At 42.0% G+C, this 22,119-nt stretch overlaps 1 protein-coding gene across 8 annotated transcripts in view; it reads right to left on the bottom strand.

Moving 5' to 3' along the window:
- Window positions 1-223: 223 nt before the first annotated feature.
- nelfb (negative elongation factor complex member B) overlaps window positions 224-22,119 on the bottom strand; it is a 49,449-nt gene continuing 27,553 nt past the window's right edge. For 2 of the 8 annotated variants that reach the window (XM_049764263.2, XM_068650233.1), the window contains exons 6-11: window positions 21,702-21,797; window positions 21,457-21,599; window positions 19,400-19,506; window positions 17,572-17,713; window positions 17,324-17,432; window positions 224-1,866 (exon numbers count right to left, since the gene is read on the bottom strand). In XM_049764263.2, the coding sequence (XP_049620220.1) occupies window positions 1,600-1,866; window positions 17,324-17,432; window positions 17,572-17,713; window positions 19,400-19,506; window positions 21,457-21,599; window positions 21,702-21,797 (864 nt within the window). In that variant the 3' untranslated portion in view covers window positions 224-1,599. Of the gene's footprint in view, window positions 1,867-3,005; window positions 11,714-12,961; window positions 13,471-14,843; window positions 14,947-17,323; window positions 17,433-17,571; window positions 17,714-19,399; window positions 19,507-21,456; window positions 21,600-21,701; window positions 21,798-22,119 lie in introns of those variants that run through there. The other 6 variants (XM_049764261.2, XM_049764262.2, XM_049764259.2 and 3 more) reach the window with 5 other exon arrangements.

Raw genomic sequence — 22,119 nt, forward strand, 5'->3', positions numbered from 1 at the left:
ATATATTGAATGAACCTTGAATATATTGAATGCACTTCGGAATATACTGAATGAACCTTGAATATATTGAATGAATTTCGGAATATATTGAATGAACATTGAATATATTGAATGAACTTCGGAATATATTGAATGAAACTTGACTGACGTCATCATTGCCGCCATCTTGTACATGCATTTTGTTGCTGCCGCAATTATGAACCAGTCAACTCGCAATATCGTGTCAGCTATTCTTAGCAATGATGAAATTGTCAATGCACTGGCGAGTGCTTGTACCACCCAAAAATTAAATTAAATGAAGTTGTACTAAAACCAAGTCAAGTCAGGTGGTAGCCTTCAGAATTTGCTGGCTTAATAAAATGGCATCAGCTGAAATATTCCAGTACTTTACTGAACTGGATAACTTTTTTGCTATAGGTTGTACTCCAAATGACACTAACAGTTTGGAGACTGTATCTCGTCACATTGAGGATCATATCTCCATCATTGCGTCATTCATAGTGCTTATGAGTAATAATGTTCAACAAAAAATTGCTGAAAGAACATTATGCGTCCTTCTTGAACGACTCTACGAGTCTCTAAACGAGATGTTGGCGGAAATAACAGTCCAGCTGGAAGTTGATGGACGACCGCATGACATGGGCACACATTCTGCATCTCAGAGAGGAAGGCTGAGGTAAGTAATATTTAAACAAGTGTATGGGGATCTAGGCTAATGCAGCCCAAGAATAATATCTACTTACAAACTTATTATTATTTATCATCACATAAAAAATATTATAGGCTGCAAGGTACTTGCTATAGGAATAAGACAATGAATTCACATGTGAATAAACACATTAACACATTTGTTTTTACTTTATTTTTTCTCTTTGAAGGTACAACATACCAGCTGCTCAGCTGATTCACATGCGAGATTTAGGGTTTAGCTGGATCACCATATCTCGGATGCTGTCTGTAAATATCCGAACACTGTACAACTACAGGACACAACTCGGTCTGATGGATTATGGGAGTTTCACTGACATTACAAATGACGATCTCGATCGTCTTATTGCTGATATTATTAGACAAACCCCCGGTTCTGGAGAGACCTATGTCACTGGTAGTTTGAGAGGGAGAGGAATCAGAGTTCAGCGTTGGCGGGTACGGGAGTGTTTAAGGGCAGTGGATCCAGTGGGGCGAGCCTTGAGAGGACGAAGGGCAATTCAACGGAGGGTCTACAATGTCTCTTCCCCAAATGAAGTGTGGTATGTGTTTTATAAATTTGATTAACATTAGTTATTTTTTCCGAGCTGGTCAATAATGCGCAGCAAAGGGTCGCAGGCAGGAGTTGAACTGCATCTGCAGCAGAGGACTTGTAGCCTTAGTACATGAGGCGCATTACATCCGAGATTGGAACATTCTTATTAAGTACAAATAGTCTTACAGCAAAATCAATGAAGTTACATTTTTATGTACATCCAGTGTTGTCTATTACAATAATAATCATAATAATAACAACAACAATAATGATAATAATATTAATAATAACAATATCAAAAACAGAAATAATAATACATTTCTTCTTATTTCAGGCATATTGACACAAACCACAAATTAAATCCATGGGGATTTGTCTATCATGGAGCAGCTGATGGCTACAGTCGCTGCATTACCTTTCTGAGATGTTGCACAGACAACCGAGCATCGACTGCCTTGCATCTTTTCCAGGGTGCTGTGAATGTATTTGGACTGCCACACCATGTCAGGGGTGATGCTGGTAGCGAGAACATTGATGTTGCACGGTTCATGATTGCAAATCGAGGAACAAACAGAGGAAGTTTCATAGTTGGACGTAGTGTGCATAATCAAAGGATCGAAAGACTGTGGGCAGAAGTAAACAGGGTTGTGTCAGCATACTATAAAGACCTTTTCCTCTTCATGGAATATGTCAGAGTTTTAGACAGCACTGACCCTCTTCACATTACAGCTCTTCAACATGTTTATCTTCCTAAAATAAACAGATCTGTGGATGAGTTTGTGATCCAGTGGAACAACCACAGCTTGAGGACAATGGCGAGTCGGTCCCCACTGCAGCTGTGGACAATGGGAATGCTCCAACTTCCTCAGGATCAAAGGCCACTCAATCGTGTGCCTGTGCAACCCCCTTATGATCACCAGTGGGATGTGGAGTTAAGGCCCATCAACCCCTTCACTGATGATGGAAATCATGGAATTGAACTTTTTGTCAGAGCATGTGACCTACTTGAGAGATAGTCTACTAGCATTAGTAATTCAGTTGTTCCACTACTGTGATATAATATATTGTCACAGACCTGGATATAAATAAGTAATTTGAGTTTTAATCGTTTAAGGGATAATGGACAAAAGGAGTGTACAGGTCAAAGGACCTAAGATTTTCTCATAACATACTATTCTTTCATATGATGTATCACCATATAGATATTCTTTCTCCAGGCTGTTAGGGCCCTGAACTCGGTACCCCCTTCTGCGTAGCGTGCGGCACTGTTGCGCTATTTTCGGGAATGTCTGCTGTACGCGCACTTGCTCCTTTTTTTTTTTTGCTCCTCTTATTTATTTATTTATTTGTTGTGTTATTTATTCATTATTTATTCAGCACGCTTTTGTTATACTTGTTTACTTGTTTGTCTGTTGTGAGCCATGTCTTGTCACCGTGGGATAGGGGGGAACGAAATTTCGGTATCTTTGTGTGTCTTTGGCATGTGGAGAAATTGACAATAAAGCTGACTTTGACTTTGATACTGTAAGTTTCATATGATGTATCACCATATAGATACTGTAAGTGCCATGCATTTTATATTCAATTGTGGATGAAGTATTCAGTTCTTTTCAAGTAAAAGTATATACAGTAAGAGTTTGACTCTTTCAGTTGTACTGTTAAAAGCATAGGGTTCTCAAACTTTTCCACTTCCGGACCCCTAAACTGACACAAACTGAGATGTAGTGAAGTAGAATTATAAAGTATCATGCAATGCAAATGCTCAAGTAAAGGCCTGGCAAAGACCTGAAATCTTTATTTAAGAACAATTGGGTACATGTACTAGTTACTGCCCACGACATGACAAGTCAGGTATGTACATTTCCCAGTGATACTAAATTGACAATGAACCAGTCCACACAAAGTAGGAACACAAAACCATCCATCGGAAGGCCTCACACATAAAATACAGGCATCTTGAAAGAGAGGTTTTTTTTCTAAAAGTAATTTTCTTTGGGCTGACTTTAACTTTTACAGTATACAGTCAGAGTTCTGACTTTTTTGTAGAATGAATTTTAAAAAAAGTTCCCCATTAAAAAAAATATTCAGTGGCCCTAATACTCTTCCATATTTACAGTACTGGTAAAGGAAAGGTAAAAACTGCACTGTATGCATTATGAAAATAATTAACCATGGAATACTGTAAACAAAAATTAGTTCCATAGCAATAATCTCCGCCAGGCATAATCTCATACATTTGTCTGTATGTCCGCAGTCCGCTGTGTGAGCAACGTGACAATGTGTCGCCGTCCATCAAATAGCCTGCGTTCAATACTAAATTAAATATTCAGCCTGCATGGTTGTGGGTGATTCTAATGATATCTATATGAACAGCTTCTCTTTTAGTTCATGCAATCCATGCAACCGCTGCAGTTTTCCATTCTCTAACCTCTACAAGTGCCGCGCCGGAGCGCAGTGCCATAACGCAGCGGTCCCCAACCTTTTTTGCACCACGGACCGGTTTAATGTCAGACAATATTTTCACGGACGTGCGGTTTAAATTAACCCTACCTATTCTTACCTCGTCTGTCTTGGGCCCTTTCTAGTGAATGGGCGTAGATTGTACAGGGGGGCTGTTGTGGGGCACTGCTGTGAGGTCGATGGCAAACTGAGGTTGCGATGATTAACAGAAGCCTGGTCTGTTGTGCGCCCAGGTCTGCCCCGATTAAAAGCAGCCTGGACTTCTTCGTCCAAAGCATGATATTGCTGGGCATGTGTCTCCGGGGGATTTTGGGTGGTACAAGCACTCGCCAGTGCATTGTCAATTTCATCATTGCTAAGAATAGCTGACACGATATTGCGAGCTGACTGGTTCATAATTGCGGCAGCAACAAAATGCATGACAAAGATGGCGGCAATGATGACGTCAGTCAAGTTTCATTTAATATATTCCGAAGTTCATTCAATATATTCCGAAGTTCATTCAATATATTCCGAAATTCATTCAATATATTCAAGGTTCATTCAATATATTCCGAAGTTCATTCAATATATTCAAGGTTCATTCAATATATTCCGAAGTTCATTCAATATATTTAAGGTTCATTCAATATATTCCGAAGTTCATTCAATATATTCAAGGTTCATTCAATATATTCCAATGTTCATTCAATATATTCAAGGTTCATTCAATATATTCCGAAATTCATTCAATATATTCCGAAATTCATTCAATATATTCAAGGTTCATTCAATATATTCCGAAGTTCATTCAATATATTCAAGGTTCATTCAATATATTCCGAAGTTCATTCAATATATTCAAATATTAATTTCCTGAACGGCATGCCATATTATGATATATATATATATATATATATATATATATATATACATGACTACGGCTGACCAGCTCAATCAGTAAGTCACATGACTTACAAACGGGAGACCCAGGTTCGATTCCCGGCAGGGGCACAATATGAGCAATGAGCGATTACCTTACCAACAGTCAGTGCGGGTCCTTAGGCAAGACCCTTAACAATACCGCCTACCTCAGAGATAATGAGAGTACAAGAAACGAAAGACATGCCGGCTCAGACGTCGCCCGGACAAACAAGATCTGCGTCAGGTGCTGGGGAACCAGAGCACCCTGATGAAAAATGGGCTACTGGAACAAGACACAAATGGGCGAGATGCGAGAATAAGGATCTGTTGGAATGCTACTACTCCAGCAACCCGAGCGAGAGGGGTTACATGCGGAGAATGCGGGAACAATGGCAACTTCGATACCCACAGTCAACACTATCAGCCAAGCAACTAGTAACTCAATGTTCCAATATCCATAAACGGCACCTGCTATCACAGCTCGAGATTGATGAGATACAACACAAACACGAGTTAAATCCATGTACAAGTCCAGAGGCTGGGTACGAAACCCCAATTAGCACAATCAAGCTGAACGAGGCAGCAACTGACCTGAAGAACAAGATCATGGCGAGAATGAAGGCTCGGGAACCTAGATACACACTGCAGAGGCTAAGTGAAGTATCCTCAGAAAGTCTCCTAGAAGATGTGAATGCAGCACTGACAACAATTCATACGGCTACCATCACTGAAACCAATGAGCTGATATACACCTCAGCAGCAGTGATCCTAGAAATGCTTGGCTACAAGAAGAATGACCATATGCGACCACAACAGTGCCCACCATGGAAGAGAAGGCTGGAGGGCAAAATCAGGATAGCACGGAGAGAAGTGAGCCAAATGACAGAGGCCCAGAAAGGTGCAATGAAAAAGCAAGTTCCCAAGAAATACAGCCAGATGCCCATACCTGAAGCACTCGAAACTGCCAAACAAAGACTCCAAGCCTTGGCCAGCCGCCTAAAGAGGTACACAAGAGAGAATGCAGCCAGACGAATAAACAGGTTGTTCACAACACAACCAGCGAAAGTGTACGCTCAGTGGCAGGGGAATAATAGCAGAGCAGACCCACCAAGGCTGGAAACTGAACAGTACTGGAAGGATATACGGGAGCGGGAGGCATCACATAAGAAGGATGCACAGTGGCTGGTGGCTCTGAGAAAGGACCACAGCAAGCTCCCTGAACAGAACCCAGTAACCATCACAGTGGCAGACATCCAGAGAAGAGTCTCAGGAATGAAAAACTGGACAGCACCAGGCCCTGACATGATCCACAGCTACTGGCTCAAGAAACTTACAACTCTCCATGAGCGCCCAGCAGCACAAATGAACCAGCTGCTAAGGGATGGGACTCACCCTGAATGGCTAACCCAAGGGCGTACGATCCTGATCCAGAAGGATCCTTCAAAGGGTACAGTCCCATCCAACTACCGGCCAATCACCTGCCTCTCCACAACATGGAAGCTGATGTCGGGCATAATATCAGATAAGATCAGCGGGCACATGGATCAATACATGAGCACTGCTCAGAAAGGGATTGGTAAAAATACCAGAGGAACAAAACATAAGCTCCTGGTGGATAGAACAGTCACCCAAGACTGCTGAACCAACGTACCAACCTGAGCACTGCCTGGATTGATTACAAGAAAGCATATGACTCAATGCCACATACTTGGATCACTGAATGCTTGAGGCTGTACAACATCAATGAGATTCTGAGAACCTTCATTACCAATTCGATGAAACAGTGGAAAACCACACTTGAAGCCAATGGCAAGCCACTTGCACACGTGACCATCAAATGTGGTATATACCAAGGAGACGCTCTGTCCCCAATGCTGTTCTGTATAGGACTGAACCCCCTCAGCCAAATAATCGACAAGACGGGCTATGGATACCAACTCAGGAATGGGGCCACCATCAGCCACCTCCTCTACATGGATGACAAAGTTGTACGCTAAGAACGAGCGGGACATTGACTCCCTGATCCACACTACCAGGATCTACAGCTCTGACATCGGAATGTCATTCGGATTTGAGAAATGTGGCCGCATGGTGACTAAAAGAGGAAAGGTAATCCACACAGAGGGGGTCTCACTCCCAGAAGGAACAATAGCAGACATTGAGGACAGCTACAAATACCTTGGAATTCCACAGGCAAATGGCAACCTTGACGAGAAAACAAGGAAAGCAAATACTCCATCGAGTAAGGCAAGTCCTAAGAAGTCAGCTCAACGGCAAGAACAAGTCCCTAGCCATTAACAGCTATGCCCTACCAGTAATCAGATACCCTGCAGGAATCATACGGTGGCCAAAGGAGGATATACAGACCACAGATAAAGACACGGAAGCTCCTAACCATGCATGGAGGGTTCCATCCCAAGTCTAGCACCCTGAGACTGTACACTAGCCGTAAAGAAGGAGGCCGAGGACTAGCGAGCGTGAGAGCCACTATCCAAGATGCAACATCCAAGATCCATAAGTACATCAGGGATAAGGCCCCAACGGATCACGTGCTCAGTGAATGTCTCAGACAATGGGCATCAAAGGAAGATGAGATGCTGGAGGGACCATCATGGGAGGACAAGCCCCTACATGGGATGTACCACCGAAACATAGCTGAAGTGGCTGATATCCAGAAATCCTACCAATGGCTAGAAAGAGCTGGTCTGAAGGACAGCACAGAGGCATTGATCTTGGCTGCACAAGAACAGGCCTTGAGCACCAGAGCAATAGAGGCCCAAATCTACCACACCAGACAAGACCCCAGGTGTAGATTGTGCAAAGAAGGTCCTGAGACAATCCAGCACATAACTGCAGGGTGTAAGATGCTGGCAGGTAAAACATACATGGAGCGCCATAACCAAGTAGCTGGAATAGTGTACAGGAACATGTGTGCAGAGTATGGACTGGACGTCCCAAGATCCAAGTGGGAAACACCTCCAAAGGTGGTAGAGAATGACCAAGCCAAGATCCTCTGGGACTTCCAGATCCAGACAGACAGAATGGTAATGGCGAACCAACCGGACATTGTGGTGGTGGACAAAGAGCAGAGGAAAGCCGTTGTGGTTGGCATCCCAAATGATGGTAACATTAAAAAAAAGGAACATGAGAAACTTGAGAAATATCAAGGGCTCAGAGAAGAGCTGGAGAAGGCCTGGAGAGTGAAGACTTCAGTGGTACCTGTGGTCATTGGAGCACTAGGGGCAGGAACCCCCAAACTGGAGGAGTGGCTGAAACAGATCCCAGGAAAAACATCTGACATCTCAGTCCAGAAAAGTGCAGTACTAGGAACAGCAAAGATACTGCGTAGAACCCTCAAGCTCCCAGGCCTCTGGTAGAGGACCCGAGCTTGAAGGAAAAAAGAGACCACCCACGGGGGGTGAGTATTTTTTTTTATATATATATATATATATATATAAAAGGGTCCTCGGTGAAGGGCCAGACAAAGCACGGCTCACAAAAAACCCTCATGAAGAAAACAATATATGAACTTAAGTTTTCCTTCGCCTTCGTGGTGAATCACCGGGGCCCCGCTCTGGAGCCAGGCATGGAGATGGGGCTTGAAGGCCCATGGGGCTCGGCCGAGCACAGCCCGAAAAGGAAACGTGAGCCCCCCTTCCCATGGGCTCACCACCTGTGGTCCAAAGGGGTCGGGTGCAAAGTGAGCTGGGCGGCGGCCAAGGGCGGAAACCTTGGCGGTCCGATCCCTGGCTGCAGAAGCTGGCTCTTGGGGCGTGGAATGTCACCTCTTTGGCTGGAAGTCGACGCTGGTGCTTGGAGCCGTGTGGCGGTGAACTATTTACGTTATAGTTATTTGATATACCGTAATTTCCGGACTATAAGCTGCGACTTTTTCCCAAAAATTTGAACCCTGCGGCTTATAGTCCGGTGCGGCTTATGTACGATTTTTTTCGTGATTTTTGTGATGGCTTGATCACTTTTATACACTCGTAAAAAGGCTGTGGACCACTGTTGTGCGGTATCTTGAAGAAAAGACACAACAACAAAAATACTATTTTGAAACACTACTATGGCTGCTGCTTATTCTGGTTGTGTTGCTTGTGACTATTATGAGCTTTAGTAGGAATGTATGCTAGGTGACCTGCATCAAAGGGCTCTAAACCCTTTCTCTTAGTCTGCCATGTGACTCAGAGATTACACAAAGCAGTAGCGCTGTTTGGACCATCTGCATTGTATTAAAACCCAATCAATCAGCATTTAAATTCAATTCTTCTGACATTTTGCTCACCAAAAACAAGTTGTAATGAATGTGAACTTTTAATGCATTTTATTCAGAAGGTTACTTTGAACCCTGAGGCTTAAATGGCGCGCGGCGTATTTATGGATTTTTACGGCTTTCTGTGTACTGTCTTTTTTTGTAAAAAACCCATGTGCACGTGCGGCTTATAGTCCGGTGCGGCTTATGTAAGAAAAAAACTAAAATATCCCTGAATTTTAGCTGGTGCGGCTTATAGTTCGGTGCGGCTTATAGTCCGGAAATTACGGTATTTTATTTTATGTAGCAACTTGTATATGTTTTTATCGTTACAGTTCAGTAGTTGTTGGCTTGTTGAACTCTTGTTTTGTTAAATAAAGAGCCGTTTAACAAACCCACGTCTTTCCTGGTTCTTTGTTAACGCTACAATATAGTTATATACTAGATCTGTGGAACAACGACGAGGCTGATGTCAGCGGCGCACGCGCGGCCTTGTTGACAAAGGATGAGAAATTTGATCGATGGATTTAATGATTTGGAGTGACACAGATGGTTTGATAATATTGTGAATGATAGTTATTTGATATATACAGTGGAACCTCGGTTTTCGAACATCCCAGTTCTCGAACAAATCGGTATTCGAACAAAAAATTTGAGATTTTTTTGCTTCGGATGTCGGACGAAATTCGGTTGTCGAACCTCGTGAGATGAGCCGAGAGGACCCGCATGCCAACTGACTCCGTTCGTTATTACATTCTCGTTACTCTGAGGATTGCATCAACTCTAATCATGCCTCCAAAGGAACCAAGTGGGAGCAGTAAAGCCATCTTAAAACACAAACACGCTCCTAAAGCAATGCGACAGTGAATGCCTGGCGCGCTGTGGTTGTGCGATTGGAACCTGCGCACTGAGGTCCACTTAAATTTTGGAAAGTACATCAGGACTTTAAAAATATTTTCTAAATTTTAGCGACCACTGTGTCACAATAATGCGACCATCGCGGTGCAGTTGCGCAGTTGGCGGCGTGCTACGTTGCGCGTTCGGCGGTGCGCTGCAGTTGCGCGATCAGACAAAATTAAGCTCCCTCCGCACTGAGGTCCACTTAAATTTTGGAAAGTACATTAGGACTTTAAAAATATTTTCTAAATTTCAGCGACGGCTCTGTCACAATTATGCGACCAGCGCGGTGCAGTTGCGCGGTCGGCGACGCGCTACGGTTGCGCGTTCGGCGGTGCGCAAATGACAAAATGCTTAAAAAAGGCGTTTTATTATTATTTTTTTGCTTGGAACGGATTAAATTTGTTTCCATCATTTGTAATGGGAAAACATGATTGGGGAATTCAAACGATTCACTTCTCGAACAGCCTTCTGGAACGGATTGTGGTCGAAAACCGAGGCTCCACTTTACTTTATATATCGTTATATGGGTCTGTGGAATATTTAGAACTGCAACTCACGACGAGTCAGCAGCGCGGCGCATACGCGGCATCGTTTCCATAAAGGACGATCAATGGATTTCAAGATTCAAGATTCAAGAGTTTTTTATTCGCCATGTTTGAGCGTGCCAAACAAGGAATTTGACTTCGGTAAATCACAGCCTCTGTTCAACATTTAGGTGACTAACAACAACACTCAGGACATGTGAAGAACGAAAGATATTCTCAAACACCCCCTGATCTTAAACTGATCTTAAACTCCCAAGAGGGCAAGGAAAAACTCAAAACTCCAGCTAGGGGAAATGAGAAACCTTGAGAAGAGACCACAGATGGGAGGGTCCCTCTTCTAGGATGACCAGGCTGCAATGGATGCAGAGAGGACACATAGTACAAACAGTGTAGACAAAAAAGGTGTGGAAAGTGGGATGTTATTGCACAGTAATGACTCTGAGACTCTAAGAGTGGTGTGAGTTCATCAGAGCGACAGCCTGGGGGAAGAAGCTGTCTCTGTGTCTGCTGGTTTTAGTGTACAGAGCTCTATAACGGCGTCCGGATGGGAGTAGTTCAAACAGGCTGCAACCTGGGTGCGAAGGGTCTGTTGAGATGTTACTTGCACGTTTCCTGGTCCTGGACAGGTACAAGTCTTGGATAGATGGGAGGTTGATTCCAATTATCTTTTCTGCAGTCCTTATTGTCCGTTGCAGTCTGTGCTTGTCTTGTTTGGAGGCCGATCCAAACCAGACAGTGATGGAGGTGCAGAGGACAGACTGGATGATGGCAGTGTAGAAGGTCTTCAGCAGCTCCCGCGGCAGGTTGAACTTCTTGAGCTGTCTCAGGAAGTACAGCCTCTGCTGGGCCTTCTTCCGGACAGAGTCTATGTGGCCGGTCCATTTCAGGTCCCGAGAGATTGTGGTTCCCAGGAACTTGAAGGTGTCTGATGAGAGAATAGTATTACTGCGGATAGTGAGGGGTGAAAGTGGTGAAGGGCCTCGCCTGAAGTCCACTGTCATCTCCACGGTCTTGAGCGGGTTCAGGTCCAGGTGGTTTTGGCTGCACCAGTGGACCAGCCGCTCCACCTCCTGTCTGTACGCAGTCTCATCACCGTTCTGGATCAGTCCGATGAGAGTGGTGTCGTCTGCATACTTCAGGAGCTTCACGGAAGAGTCACTTGCGGAGAAATCGTTGGTGTAGAGGGAGAAGAGCAGTGGGGAGAGGACGCATCCCTGAGGGGCTCCAGTGTTGGTGGTCAGGGTGTCAGATGTGATGCTCCCCAGCCTCACACGCTGTCTCCTGTTGGTCAGGAAGCTGGTGATCCACCGACAGGTGGAGGCAGGCACCGCAAGCTGGATGAGCTTCTGTTGGAGGATGTCAGGAGCGATGGTGTTGAACACCGAGCTGAAGTCCACAAACAGGATCCTGGCGTTTCAATTTAATGAATTGGAGTGACACAGATGGTTTGATAAACGTGTTATTTATGTAATAGTTATTTGAATAACTCTGACTGTTACGTCAGGCCCGTTCTCAGCTCTTCGTTTGTGTTTATGTCACGTTAGCATACCTATCGTTTAGCCTGTTGTTGCTCGTTCATGTCTGTTCTTGGTGTTGGATTTTGTGGAATAAATTCCCCCCCAAAATGCGACTTATACTCCGGAGCAACTTATATATGTTTTTTTTCACTTTTGCATTTCATGGCTAATGCGGCGTATATACCGGGGCGACTTTTAGTCCGAAAAATACGGTAACTCTTTTAACCTCTTTCTAGTAAAAGTGGGGATTCTCAAATTAAAAAACTAAACCTTCAACTTGTCACAATAATGGAATTAAGTATAATTACCAATTGTAGCCTGGTGAACACACAATAGTGTGACAGGATATTGTACACTAGTTGTAAAATTCTACCTCTTTCTCACTCCATTACAACACAGCCAGACAATCAGAAACAGTTTCAATGGTTGTGAACAGTTCTTGTCACCATCAGATTTTCTTTGCAGCGAGACAATTGTTTGAACATTTCTGCGACTATTTGCGATTTTGGGCCAACGCTGAAGAAATCATGCACTACATGCGCACACCCAAAACTTTGCAGCTCAGTGATATATGCTCTTAAAGTTTCAAAACTGATTTTACGGTATGCATTACATACTAGAATTGGAGGTATTGAAGAAAGTAAGTGGTCATTAGAGATTTTACTGTTTTTATTTAAAATGTATTTGTATTTATTTAGTTTACATCCATGGTGCATACAGTAGCTAAATCTGCATGTTGGCGAACGAGCACTGTTATGCTGGAGTCACCAGATGCTTTTGTAGCAAATATGTTTTGAACATGTTATAAAAGTCGCTGTAATAAGAAAAACTGTTTGCAACCTTTTAGGAACCTTGAAAAGAAAACAACATTCATTAAGTTCACAAAAAAGTGTCTTAACCTGGAAAGAGAGGTACTACTTGAGCTTGCTTCCGTTTAGACACGAAGCTGACAGTGTGAGGTGTGTCGCATTTTAAAATGGGGAAATTATTTTATGTCATTTCATTTTGGAATAAGGCTTTAAACATTGTAGGTACATAAAAAAATATTTGCAATACTGCATACTGTTGGCAGATAATTCTTCAAGAGATATTGTATTGCCTACTCTGGCAATGTAATCCTATCAATAACACTACTCACTCAAAATGTGTTGCAATTTATTCACATTTTGTACACTGGTGAGTGGTAACTACTGAAACGCATAAATACAAAACAGCTAATATGAAAATATCAGAATCAGCTTATATCATTTGAGATGGGGTAGGATGCAGAGTTCTGGTTTCCCCCTTGAATACAAAAATAGCTGGCGACAATAAAGCAGTAATTCAAAAGCTGGAAAAACCTTCTGAAACATTCATACAATGAAATCTTAATAGAAATGATCATGCAAATAAACATTTAAAACTCCAAAGCTTAAATGTATGTTTCCAAGTCAACACGTCGCTATATATACATTCAGTCTTTATTGAAATGCTTCTCTGCGTCTTCTGTCACAGAGGTGTAGTCGGAGTAGAGGCAGTGGTGGGAACATTGACGGGATGCAAGCTGAGATCCAGGGATGGAGTTTCCTCTGGCACAGGAGGACTCTTCTTCTGGGCCTCAAGCTTCTCTATGAGTTGGCTGTATAGCTCCTTCACTGGATCGCTGCTCTATAATTATCAACCGATATTATAATAATAAATGTTAGCCAATTTAATGGGTCTTTTATTTTGTTTCCATTCCGAGGTAGATTAAAAACCGTTTGCCAAACACACAAGTGATGAACAAGCACATTTCGGTGAAACAAAGTTCAAGTAGTCAAGTCAAGTACTACCGTATTTTCCGGACTATAAGCTACTTTTAGCACAAGCTTTGAACCCTGCGGCTTGTAGTCCGGTGCAACATATCTATGGAGTTTTCGTGATGTCTAATACACTCGTTAATAAAAAGGTTGTGGACCGCTATTGTGCGGCACCGCTTGGCTTGGCGGAGGGATATGTGACCAGACACAGGGTCACTGGGGAAAAGAGTGGTGCCGCCAGGCAAATAGTGCCGCACAATTGACACGAACAAGAGACAAAATGAGATTAAAACGGATATCACTGGAGAAAGGAAGCTTTTATACACAAACCCTCATTACGGGAGACAAAAGATGCCACTCTTAAGTTAAAGGCAGTCGATTTGGCTCTTAACGAAGGAAATAGAGCTGCTGCCGTTACTGTAGAGGTTTCCTCTGGCCACTAGAGGGCATTGAGGTGTTGTTGATGACATCTTCTTGCATCACGCGTTTCAGTATTTTTTTACGGGTCATATCTTTGTGTGGCTCATATCGCATCGCCAACTTTACCCCTGTAAATGGTCTCATTTTATTTATTATTAGTTGAGTGTTGCTCGTGTTTCCTGCACATTAGATTTATTATGGTCATCACTGAGATGTATGCATGTTTTTATGTTTGCAGGGCTCCTTCATCTCCGTCAATAAACGTTATGTTAATAAAAGGTATGCGTCCCCAAAGAACCATCTTTTTTCTGACAATCCTCTGTGTATATTCTCTTATAAATCGTAAATCCACTTTAAAACACCTGCAGCTTACAGTCCGGTGTGTCTTATACATGAACAAACAAGATTTTCCCCTAATTCTATCTGGTGCGGTTTATAATCGGGTACGGCTTATAGTCCAGAAATTACAGTACTTACAAAACCAAAAGCCGCAATAACTGACGCGGATTCTACCTTTGGCCACAATGTGACGCGGGACTGTAGTTAAGATCAAACTAAACATTTAACTAAAAATGAAAACATTTCTGCAAGTTACAAGAAATGAAATCAAAATGCAACATATACTCCAGAGCAGGGGTTACCAACCTTTCTTAAACTGAGAGCTACTTCCTGGGTACTGATTAAGGCAAAGGGCTACCAGTTTGACACACACTTCTGAAATAGCCAATTTGCTCAATTTGGCTGTCACTATGTGTTATTATTGTCATTTCCAGTTCACATGTAAGTGTGATTTTAACAAGAATAGCAAAAATACAGTCAAACCTTGGTTTTTGATCACAATCCGTTCCAGAAGGTCGTTCGAGAAGCGAATCGGTCGAATTCCGAATCTATTTTTCCCATTACAAATAATGGAAACAATTTTAACCTGTTTCAAGACAAAAAAACACACCATTTTTAAGCATTTTTTCATTTGCGCATATTTGTCCGATCGCGCAACTGCAGCGCACCGCCGAACGTACAACCGTAGCGCGTCGCCCACCGCGCAACTGCACCGCGCTGGTCGCATTATTGTGACAGAGCCTTCGCTGAAATTTAGAAAATATTTTTAAAGTCCTGATGTATTTTCCAAAATTTAAGTGGACCTCAGTGCGCAGGGAGCTTAATTTTGTCCGATCGCGCAACTGCAGCGCATCGCCGACCGCGCAACTGCATCGCGCTGGTCGCATTATTGTGACAGAGCCGTCGCTAAAATTTAGAAAATATTTCTAAAGTCCTGATGTACTTTCCAAAATTTAAGCGGACCTCAGTGCGCAGGGAGCTTAATTTGGTCCGATCGTGCAACCGCAGCGCGCCGGGCGCTCACTGTCGCATTGCTTAAAGAGCTTCTTTGTGTTTTAGGATGGCTTTACTGCTCCCACTTGCTTTCTTTGGAGGCATGATTAGGGGTTATATAATCCTCAAAGTAACGAAAATACAATAACAACGGAGTCATTCGGCATCCGGGCCGCGCGGTCGGGTTTTCTCGGGTCCTCCCGGCTCATCTCGCGAGGTTTCGTCCAACATCCGAAGCAAAAAAATCTAGAATTTTTTGTTCGAATTCCGATTTGTTCGAGAACCGGAACGTTCGAAAACAGAGGTTTGACTGTAAAATAAAAAGATGCAGCTCACTGACAAGTGTCGCTATTTGAGCTAATTTTAGAACAGTCCTGCGGGAGACTCATGCGGTCCTCACGGGCGACCTGGTGTCCGCGGGCACCGTGTTGGTGACCCCTGCTGCAGAGCAACGCTTGAGCAATGGAAAAAAAACATTTGACCATCAATCCATTATATGTAAATAATGTTACAATAACAAATAATGTTTATTAATAATTTTCCAAGAATCAGTTTACTGAACAAAATGTACAGCGAAAACTTTGGTCAAACCAAAAACCGTAAGCAAAAACCCGCGATTTAGTTTATTGTTCCACTCTTAATGTATATTTATGATATATTTACCTGTATACTACTGCTGACAGGTGATTAAGAAATATCGAATTAATCACAGGATTTGTGATTAATTAACCCATTTAAGCCTGAAGTGCATTACCAAGTTTCAACCACTCGAGCCGAGAGCGCTGTTATGGATTTCTACCTTTAAAGTCGGGAAAGCGGATGCGTCCTTTTGGATTACTCTTTGGAATTGTTGATCTTATAGACCACACGCACATACCACACTGCCGACTTCAACCTAGACTGCCTGGTAGCGGCGGCAGCAGCAACAAGCTGCGCTGTGCGGATTCAATCCTCCATGGTGGCGAATAAATTACGATTTGAGAGGCTTGTGGAATGGAGCCGGGGAAAGCCCCATTACGGACATTACTGGAGAAACAATTTTTAATGTGTGCGCATCGTGTGTTGCAGACTGGTCGCAGAGGTTCTGCGCGACCCAATACGTTGCTCACGTGATGCAACGCGGCAGTTGTCTTCGAGGGCCCGCGCAATATAAATAAGCCTCAATTTTGTGCATATAGTCTACTTGTGCATAGAGTACCTATGTATTTATTTGTAAGCATTGGCCAATGTTTCTGTCATCGATTGTTGTTGATTAACTTTGCCAACCTGTTCGATATATGTCGCTAAGTACACCTGTAAATTTTCTTTTTCAGGACATACCAAACTGTATTTACTGACTGCACCATGTGAGTTTAATAGCTCTGATCGATTGTCCCTCTTTTCTCAGTTTCAAAATAGGTTTCTTCACAAAGGCTCTCTGGCCTTCATTTTTGATTTACAGGAAACGCAGTTTTCACAGGTGAAACCCAAAGCCAAAAACAGCATCTGAACAATTAGAAATACCCATCAGTCATGCGTTCCAATCATTTAAGCTCACTTGAAAAATAAAAGTTGTTTAACACAAATTCAGAATTTTTTTCTCATATTCACCTGAAACTGAAATGTATTCACTGTACAAGAGAAACAAAGGCATTGATCTTGCTGTTACAATACTTTTGGCGATGACTATACATCTAAATTGGACAAAGCTATTAAAAGAATGAATGATTCTGTATTAGTATTTTTTTTCTCATATTCACCTGAAACTGAAATGTATTCACTGTACAAGAGAAACAAAGGCATTGATCTTGCTGTTACAATACTTTTGGCGATGACTATACATCTAAATTGGACAAAGCTATTAAAAGAATGAATGATTCTGTATTAATGGCCCCACAGATGAGTATTAGTACTTCAATCTCATGGACCAAACTCAAAGTGGCCCCCACATAACTCAGAAACTCAGAAATTGACTGAAAACGTAAACTAACCTGTTTAGGCGGTTCCAGTGTTTTCATCAGCGTTTCCATATATGAAGGCAACACCTTGTGGTGCAGGTGCAGCAGCATACGTAGACTATGTCTGTGAACATTCTCTTTACTGTTAAATGCAAGAAAAAAGCAACTTTAATTCAAATGTCAAGAAATGTACCAAAACAGGTAACAAGTTTATTTTTGCAATTGTTCAATGGGAAATTCAAGACAGGACAACATTCCATTATCGGGTAAGAAAAGCAAACCTGGAAAAAGTCGTCAGGAGGAAGCCATCAAAAACAACCGAACAAAATTCTTCTCCTCCAAACTCATCCGAGAGCAATGTGAGGTGTCCGGTAAGCAAGTGAAGGAAAATGTCACCAAAAGCCATGTCATTGTAAGTCTCCACTGAAGGGAAAGAAGACATAGAAATGTTATGACAAGGTTTGTTCGATACCACTTTCTTTTTTAGACCAAACCCAGTACGAGTACTCAATTCTCAAGTAGTCACTGACACTAAGTACCGATACCACTAGTACATTTGACATACATTTCCCCCAAAAAACAGTGACAGATAATAACACTGTCCTGCATGTTTTACATGTCTCCCTCTAACTCTAACACACCTGACACAAATGAGCGGAAATTTTTAAAAGTAGGGGAGGGGTGACTCATGTTGGGGCCCAAGGGCATCAATGAGCTTTGCTGTCGCCATGTCCGATAAAATATAACCTACATATTAATAAACTGAAATGATGACAGGTTAACATACTATCACCACAATTGGGTGCTACATTGTTTTCAGTCTTTATATGTTTTTAGGAGTTACCTTCAAGCATATACATATTATACATATATATTCATATGTATTATGAATTCACTTTACAGGGCGGTTAACTTCATAAAATAATTAACATGAAAACTTTATTAACCTTTGCTCCCTTGATTCCAAAAGAAATTTAGAATCTGTTTCCAATTCCACAGTACAAAATATTTTTTAGTCTAAAAGTCACGTTCATTGTCTAAGGAATATATCCATCCGTCCGTCCGTCCGTCCGTCCAGCCACTGTACCGCTTGTCCCCACGGGACATCTGAACGTCGCATCTTTGACTTGGGTTAATTTAATTATTTATGCTTTATTTCGTCCTCAGACAAACACGACAACAAGACTCTGATTTATTGATTTCAATGTGAGGCTGATTATTCATCTGCTCATCTGACACAGAATTCAAAGAGTGACACAGAGCTTGTCCTCAGTAACAGATTGACAGACTTTCCATCAGCATTGACGCAAGAAAATTGCAATAATTTCCAGCCATAGGTAAGGAATCTGATTTAACACTCAATAGCAAACGATGGGTTTAAGGGACAGCCCAGTCAATAACTTGTCACATCCGTTCCTAACATGGCACTGTAGATTAAATTGACACATGACAGAGATTTGCACACTGTAAGCCAGGGGTGCTCAAACTTTTTCATCTTACGAGCTACTTTTAAAAAGACCAAGTCACAAAGATCTACCTACTACAATAAAATAAATATATGACTAAATAAATAATATAGTGCGTGTATTTTTGTAACGCACTTAGAAAATGACATTGTGAGAAAAAAGTCCAACTCCCATTCCGTATAAATGTGATACATTTTTGGCTTCTTACTTGGTCCAGCAACCCCACTCATTTTTGATAGTCATAAACTTTCTTTTGTTTAGAAGAAAAAAGCGAGTGCGTGCGTTGATAAGCTTATAAACGTTGGCGGTTTGTGTGTGCGCGGCCGTTAAACATGCTGCGGTGAGGGGTTGTAGTCACTGTCTATTGCGCATGTGCGGTTCACTGTGATTGCCTCCCGACAGGCCTACCTGTATGTCAATCAAGCGATGGGCTGGATTCTAGCATACAGCATTTATTTTTTTTTAAACGTCATGCGATCGATCAGTAGTAGCTTGGCGATCGACTGGTTGATCGCGATCGAGGTATTGAGCACCCCTGCTGTTAGCGTTGTAGTTTTTAACTGATATTTGTATCTTCAGGGAATCAATGAGCAATGGTGTGTGCTCCGGTTCTCTACTTTGAAAAAACATCGTGGATTCTCACCTAGGGCAGGTAGCAACCTTTGTAAGGCATTCTTGTTTCTCAGCTTGGCAATGTGAAGAATGTAATAGAGACCCATTTCACAGGCCACTCTGCTCTCCTGCAGGTATCTGAGACAGATCCAACCAAAAATGTGACAAAGGCTGAATTTTAAAAACAAATGTTTAAATCAAGTGTGCAAGGCATCATACGTTAGACATAAATTGAGGGAAGTTAAATAGCGCTTGGTATTGTTTTACGCTTTTTTTTTTTTTACCTTCTGACATAACCAGTTTGTTCAAAACCAAATCATTTGTTGAGGGCTGGGTACAAGAGCAGACTTTAAGAGATCCACTAAAATGAAAATGCCTGGCAGAAACCCAAAACAGGGAAACAAAAGCTGAAAAACCAAACACATGAAGAAATTATAATACCTAAAGAAAAAAAATCTCGCCTGGATAATTTTCTGCACGATGTCGAATTTGTCTTCAGTGGAAGCCCTCCAGTTCCTTCTAGGCAATACGCATGCTTTCATGGTCAAATAATTTTGGGGTCATTGCCCCACTGTCCACGTCCACTCAGTTCAGTAGGCCATCGGTGAAACACTGCTGACCAATGTTCCCATTTAATTTTCTATCTGACTGAAGACTCACACATAGTACCTACTTACTGAGTATTAAATATACAGTGGAGCCTCGGTTTTCGAACATCCCGGTTCTCGAACAATTGGGTATTCGAACAAAAAATTCGAGATTTCTTTGCTTCAGATTTCGGACAAAATTTGGTTGTTGAACCTCGCGAGATGAGCCGAGAGGACCCGCATGCCAACTGACTCCGTTCGTTATTACATTCTTGTTACTCTGAGGATTGTATCAACTCTAATCATGCCTCCAAAGGAACCAAGTGGGAGCAGTAAAGCCATCTTAAAACACAAAGACACTCCTAAAGCAATGCGACAGTGAGTACGCCTGGCGCGCTGCGGTTGCGCGATCGGACCCTGCGCACCGAGGTCCGCTTAAATTTTGGAAAGTACATCAGGACTTTAAAAATATTTTCTAAATTTTAGCGACCGCTCTGTCACAATAATACGACCAGCGCGGTGCGGTTGCGCAGTTGGCGGCGCGCTACGTTGCGCGTTCGGCGGTGCGCTGCAGTTGCGCGATCGGACAAAATTAAACTCCCTGCGCACTGAGGTCCACTTAAATTTTGGAAAGTACATCAGGACTTTAAAAATATTTTCTAAATTTCAGAGATAGCTCTGTCACAATAATGCGACCAGCGCGGTGCGGTTGCACGGTGGGCGACGCGCTACAGTTGCGCGTTCGGCAGTGCGCCGCAGTTGCGCGATCGGACAAAAATGCGCAAATGGAAAAAATGCTTAAAACAGGCTTTTTTTTTTTTTTGCTTGGAACGGATTGGGGGGTTCGATCACCAAATGATTCCCGAGCGCGGCACCGCTGCTGCTCACTGCCCCCCCCTCTCCCCCAGGGGACGGATCAAAATTACACGGGATGGGTTAAATGCAGAGGACAAATTTCACCACACCCAGATGTACATATGTGTGACGATCATTGGGACTTTACTTTATTTTACTTTATTATTTATTTTATTTTTTTCCATTATTTGTAATGGGAAAACATGATTCGGAATTCGAACGATTCATTTCTCAAACAGCCTTCTGGAACGGATTGTGGTCGAAAACTTAGGCTCCACTGTACATTATATTAGGTTATTTAGTGTTAGTAATGCTCCTATTTCATCATGATTCGTTTAAGGTTGCAAATGGTCTCAAAGACATTCATCAACAGTTTTAATGGTCGTCAGCAGGTTTTCTTTTCGGAGAGAAATTTTGAACAGAAAAATTGTAACCTTTTGCAATTATTTGCAACCTTTTAGGACGCCTGACACAAAAAAACATTCACTATGTGCGCAAACACTCGAGGTTCGGTGAGATACGGGTTTTACACTTCATTACAAAATACAATAAAAGAATAAATACAGTACATCTTTCAGAATTAAATTAGTAAAGTATTGAATTTTGTAGAAGATCGGTGATTATTTTTGTCATTTTTTTTTTTTACCTGGTAAAGGCATCTGGCAAAGTGGTAGGATAGGAAAGTGACATCTTTTCTTCACTCGGAAGTTTCTGCTCCACACTGTAAGTGTGTTCATCCACAACCACTGACATCATGGCAGGCAGAAAGCGGGTCATTAGCTCCAAATCCTATGTGTGAGTGTGTGCACAGTAAGAAAAAAAAACATTTACAATATGTCTAACAGAACCAAACAAATCAAGTGTTGCAAGTAAGGTGACAATTGCATGTACCAAACGAGGTTCTTTGAACACTTGACTGTCAATCATATCCCACGCTCCTTGACCAAGAGACAGCATCCTCAAAAGCAACATCAGATCGGGACTATCCTGATGACAAATACAGCAGCATGAGTTAAGATTGTTTAATACAATGTTTAAGAAAAAAATGTTTTTGGAAATGGCATTACAAAATAAACTTACAGTGATCCCTCGTTTATTGCTGATAATTGGTTCCAAGACAAATAGGTGAATATTGAATACGTAAGTGAAAATCCGCGTTGTGGCGTCAATATTTTTATGATATTCACATAAGACTTTTATAATGGTATTTTTAAACATTTTATTGTATTTTTAAAACCTTTATTGTATTTTAACTACTTTTTAAACATTTTAAAGTTAAACTGACTTTTAGAAACATTCTTTAGGGCTT

The sequence above is a fragment of the Syngnathus scovelli genome, chromosome 3, assembly GCF_024217435.2.
Source record: "Syngnathus scovelli strain Florida chromosome 3, RoL_Ssco_1.2, whole genome shotgun sequence".
Classification (NCBI taxonomy): Eukaryota; Metazoa; Chordata; class Actinopteri; order Syngnathiformes; family Syngnathidae; genus Syngnathus; species Syngnathus scovelli.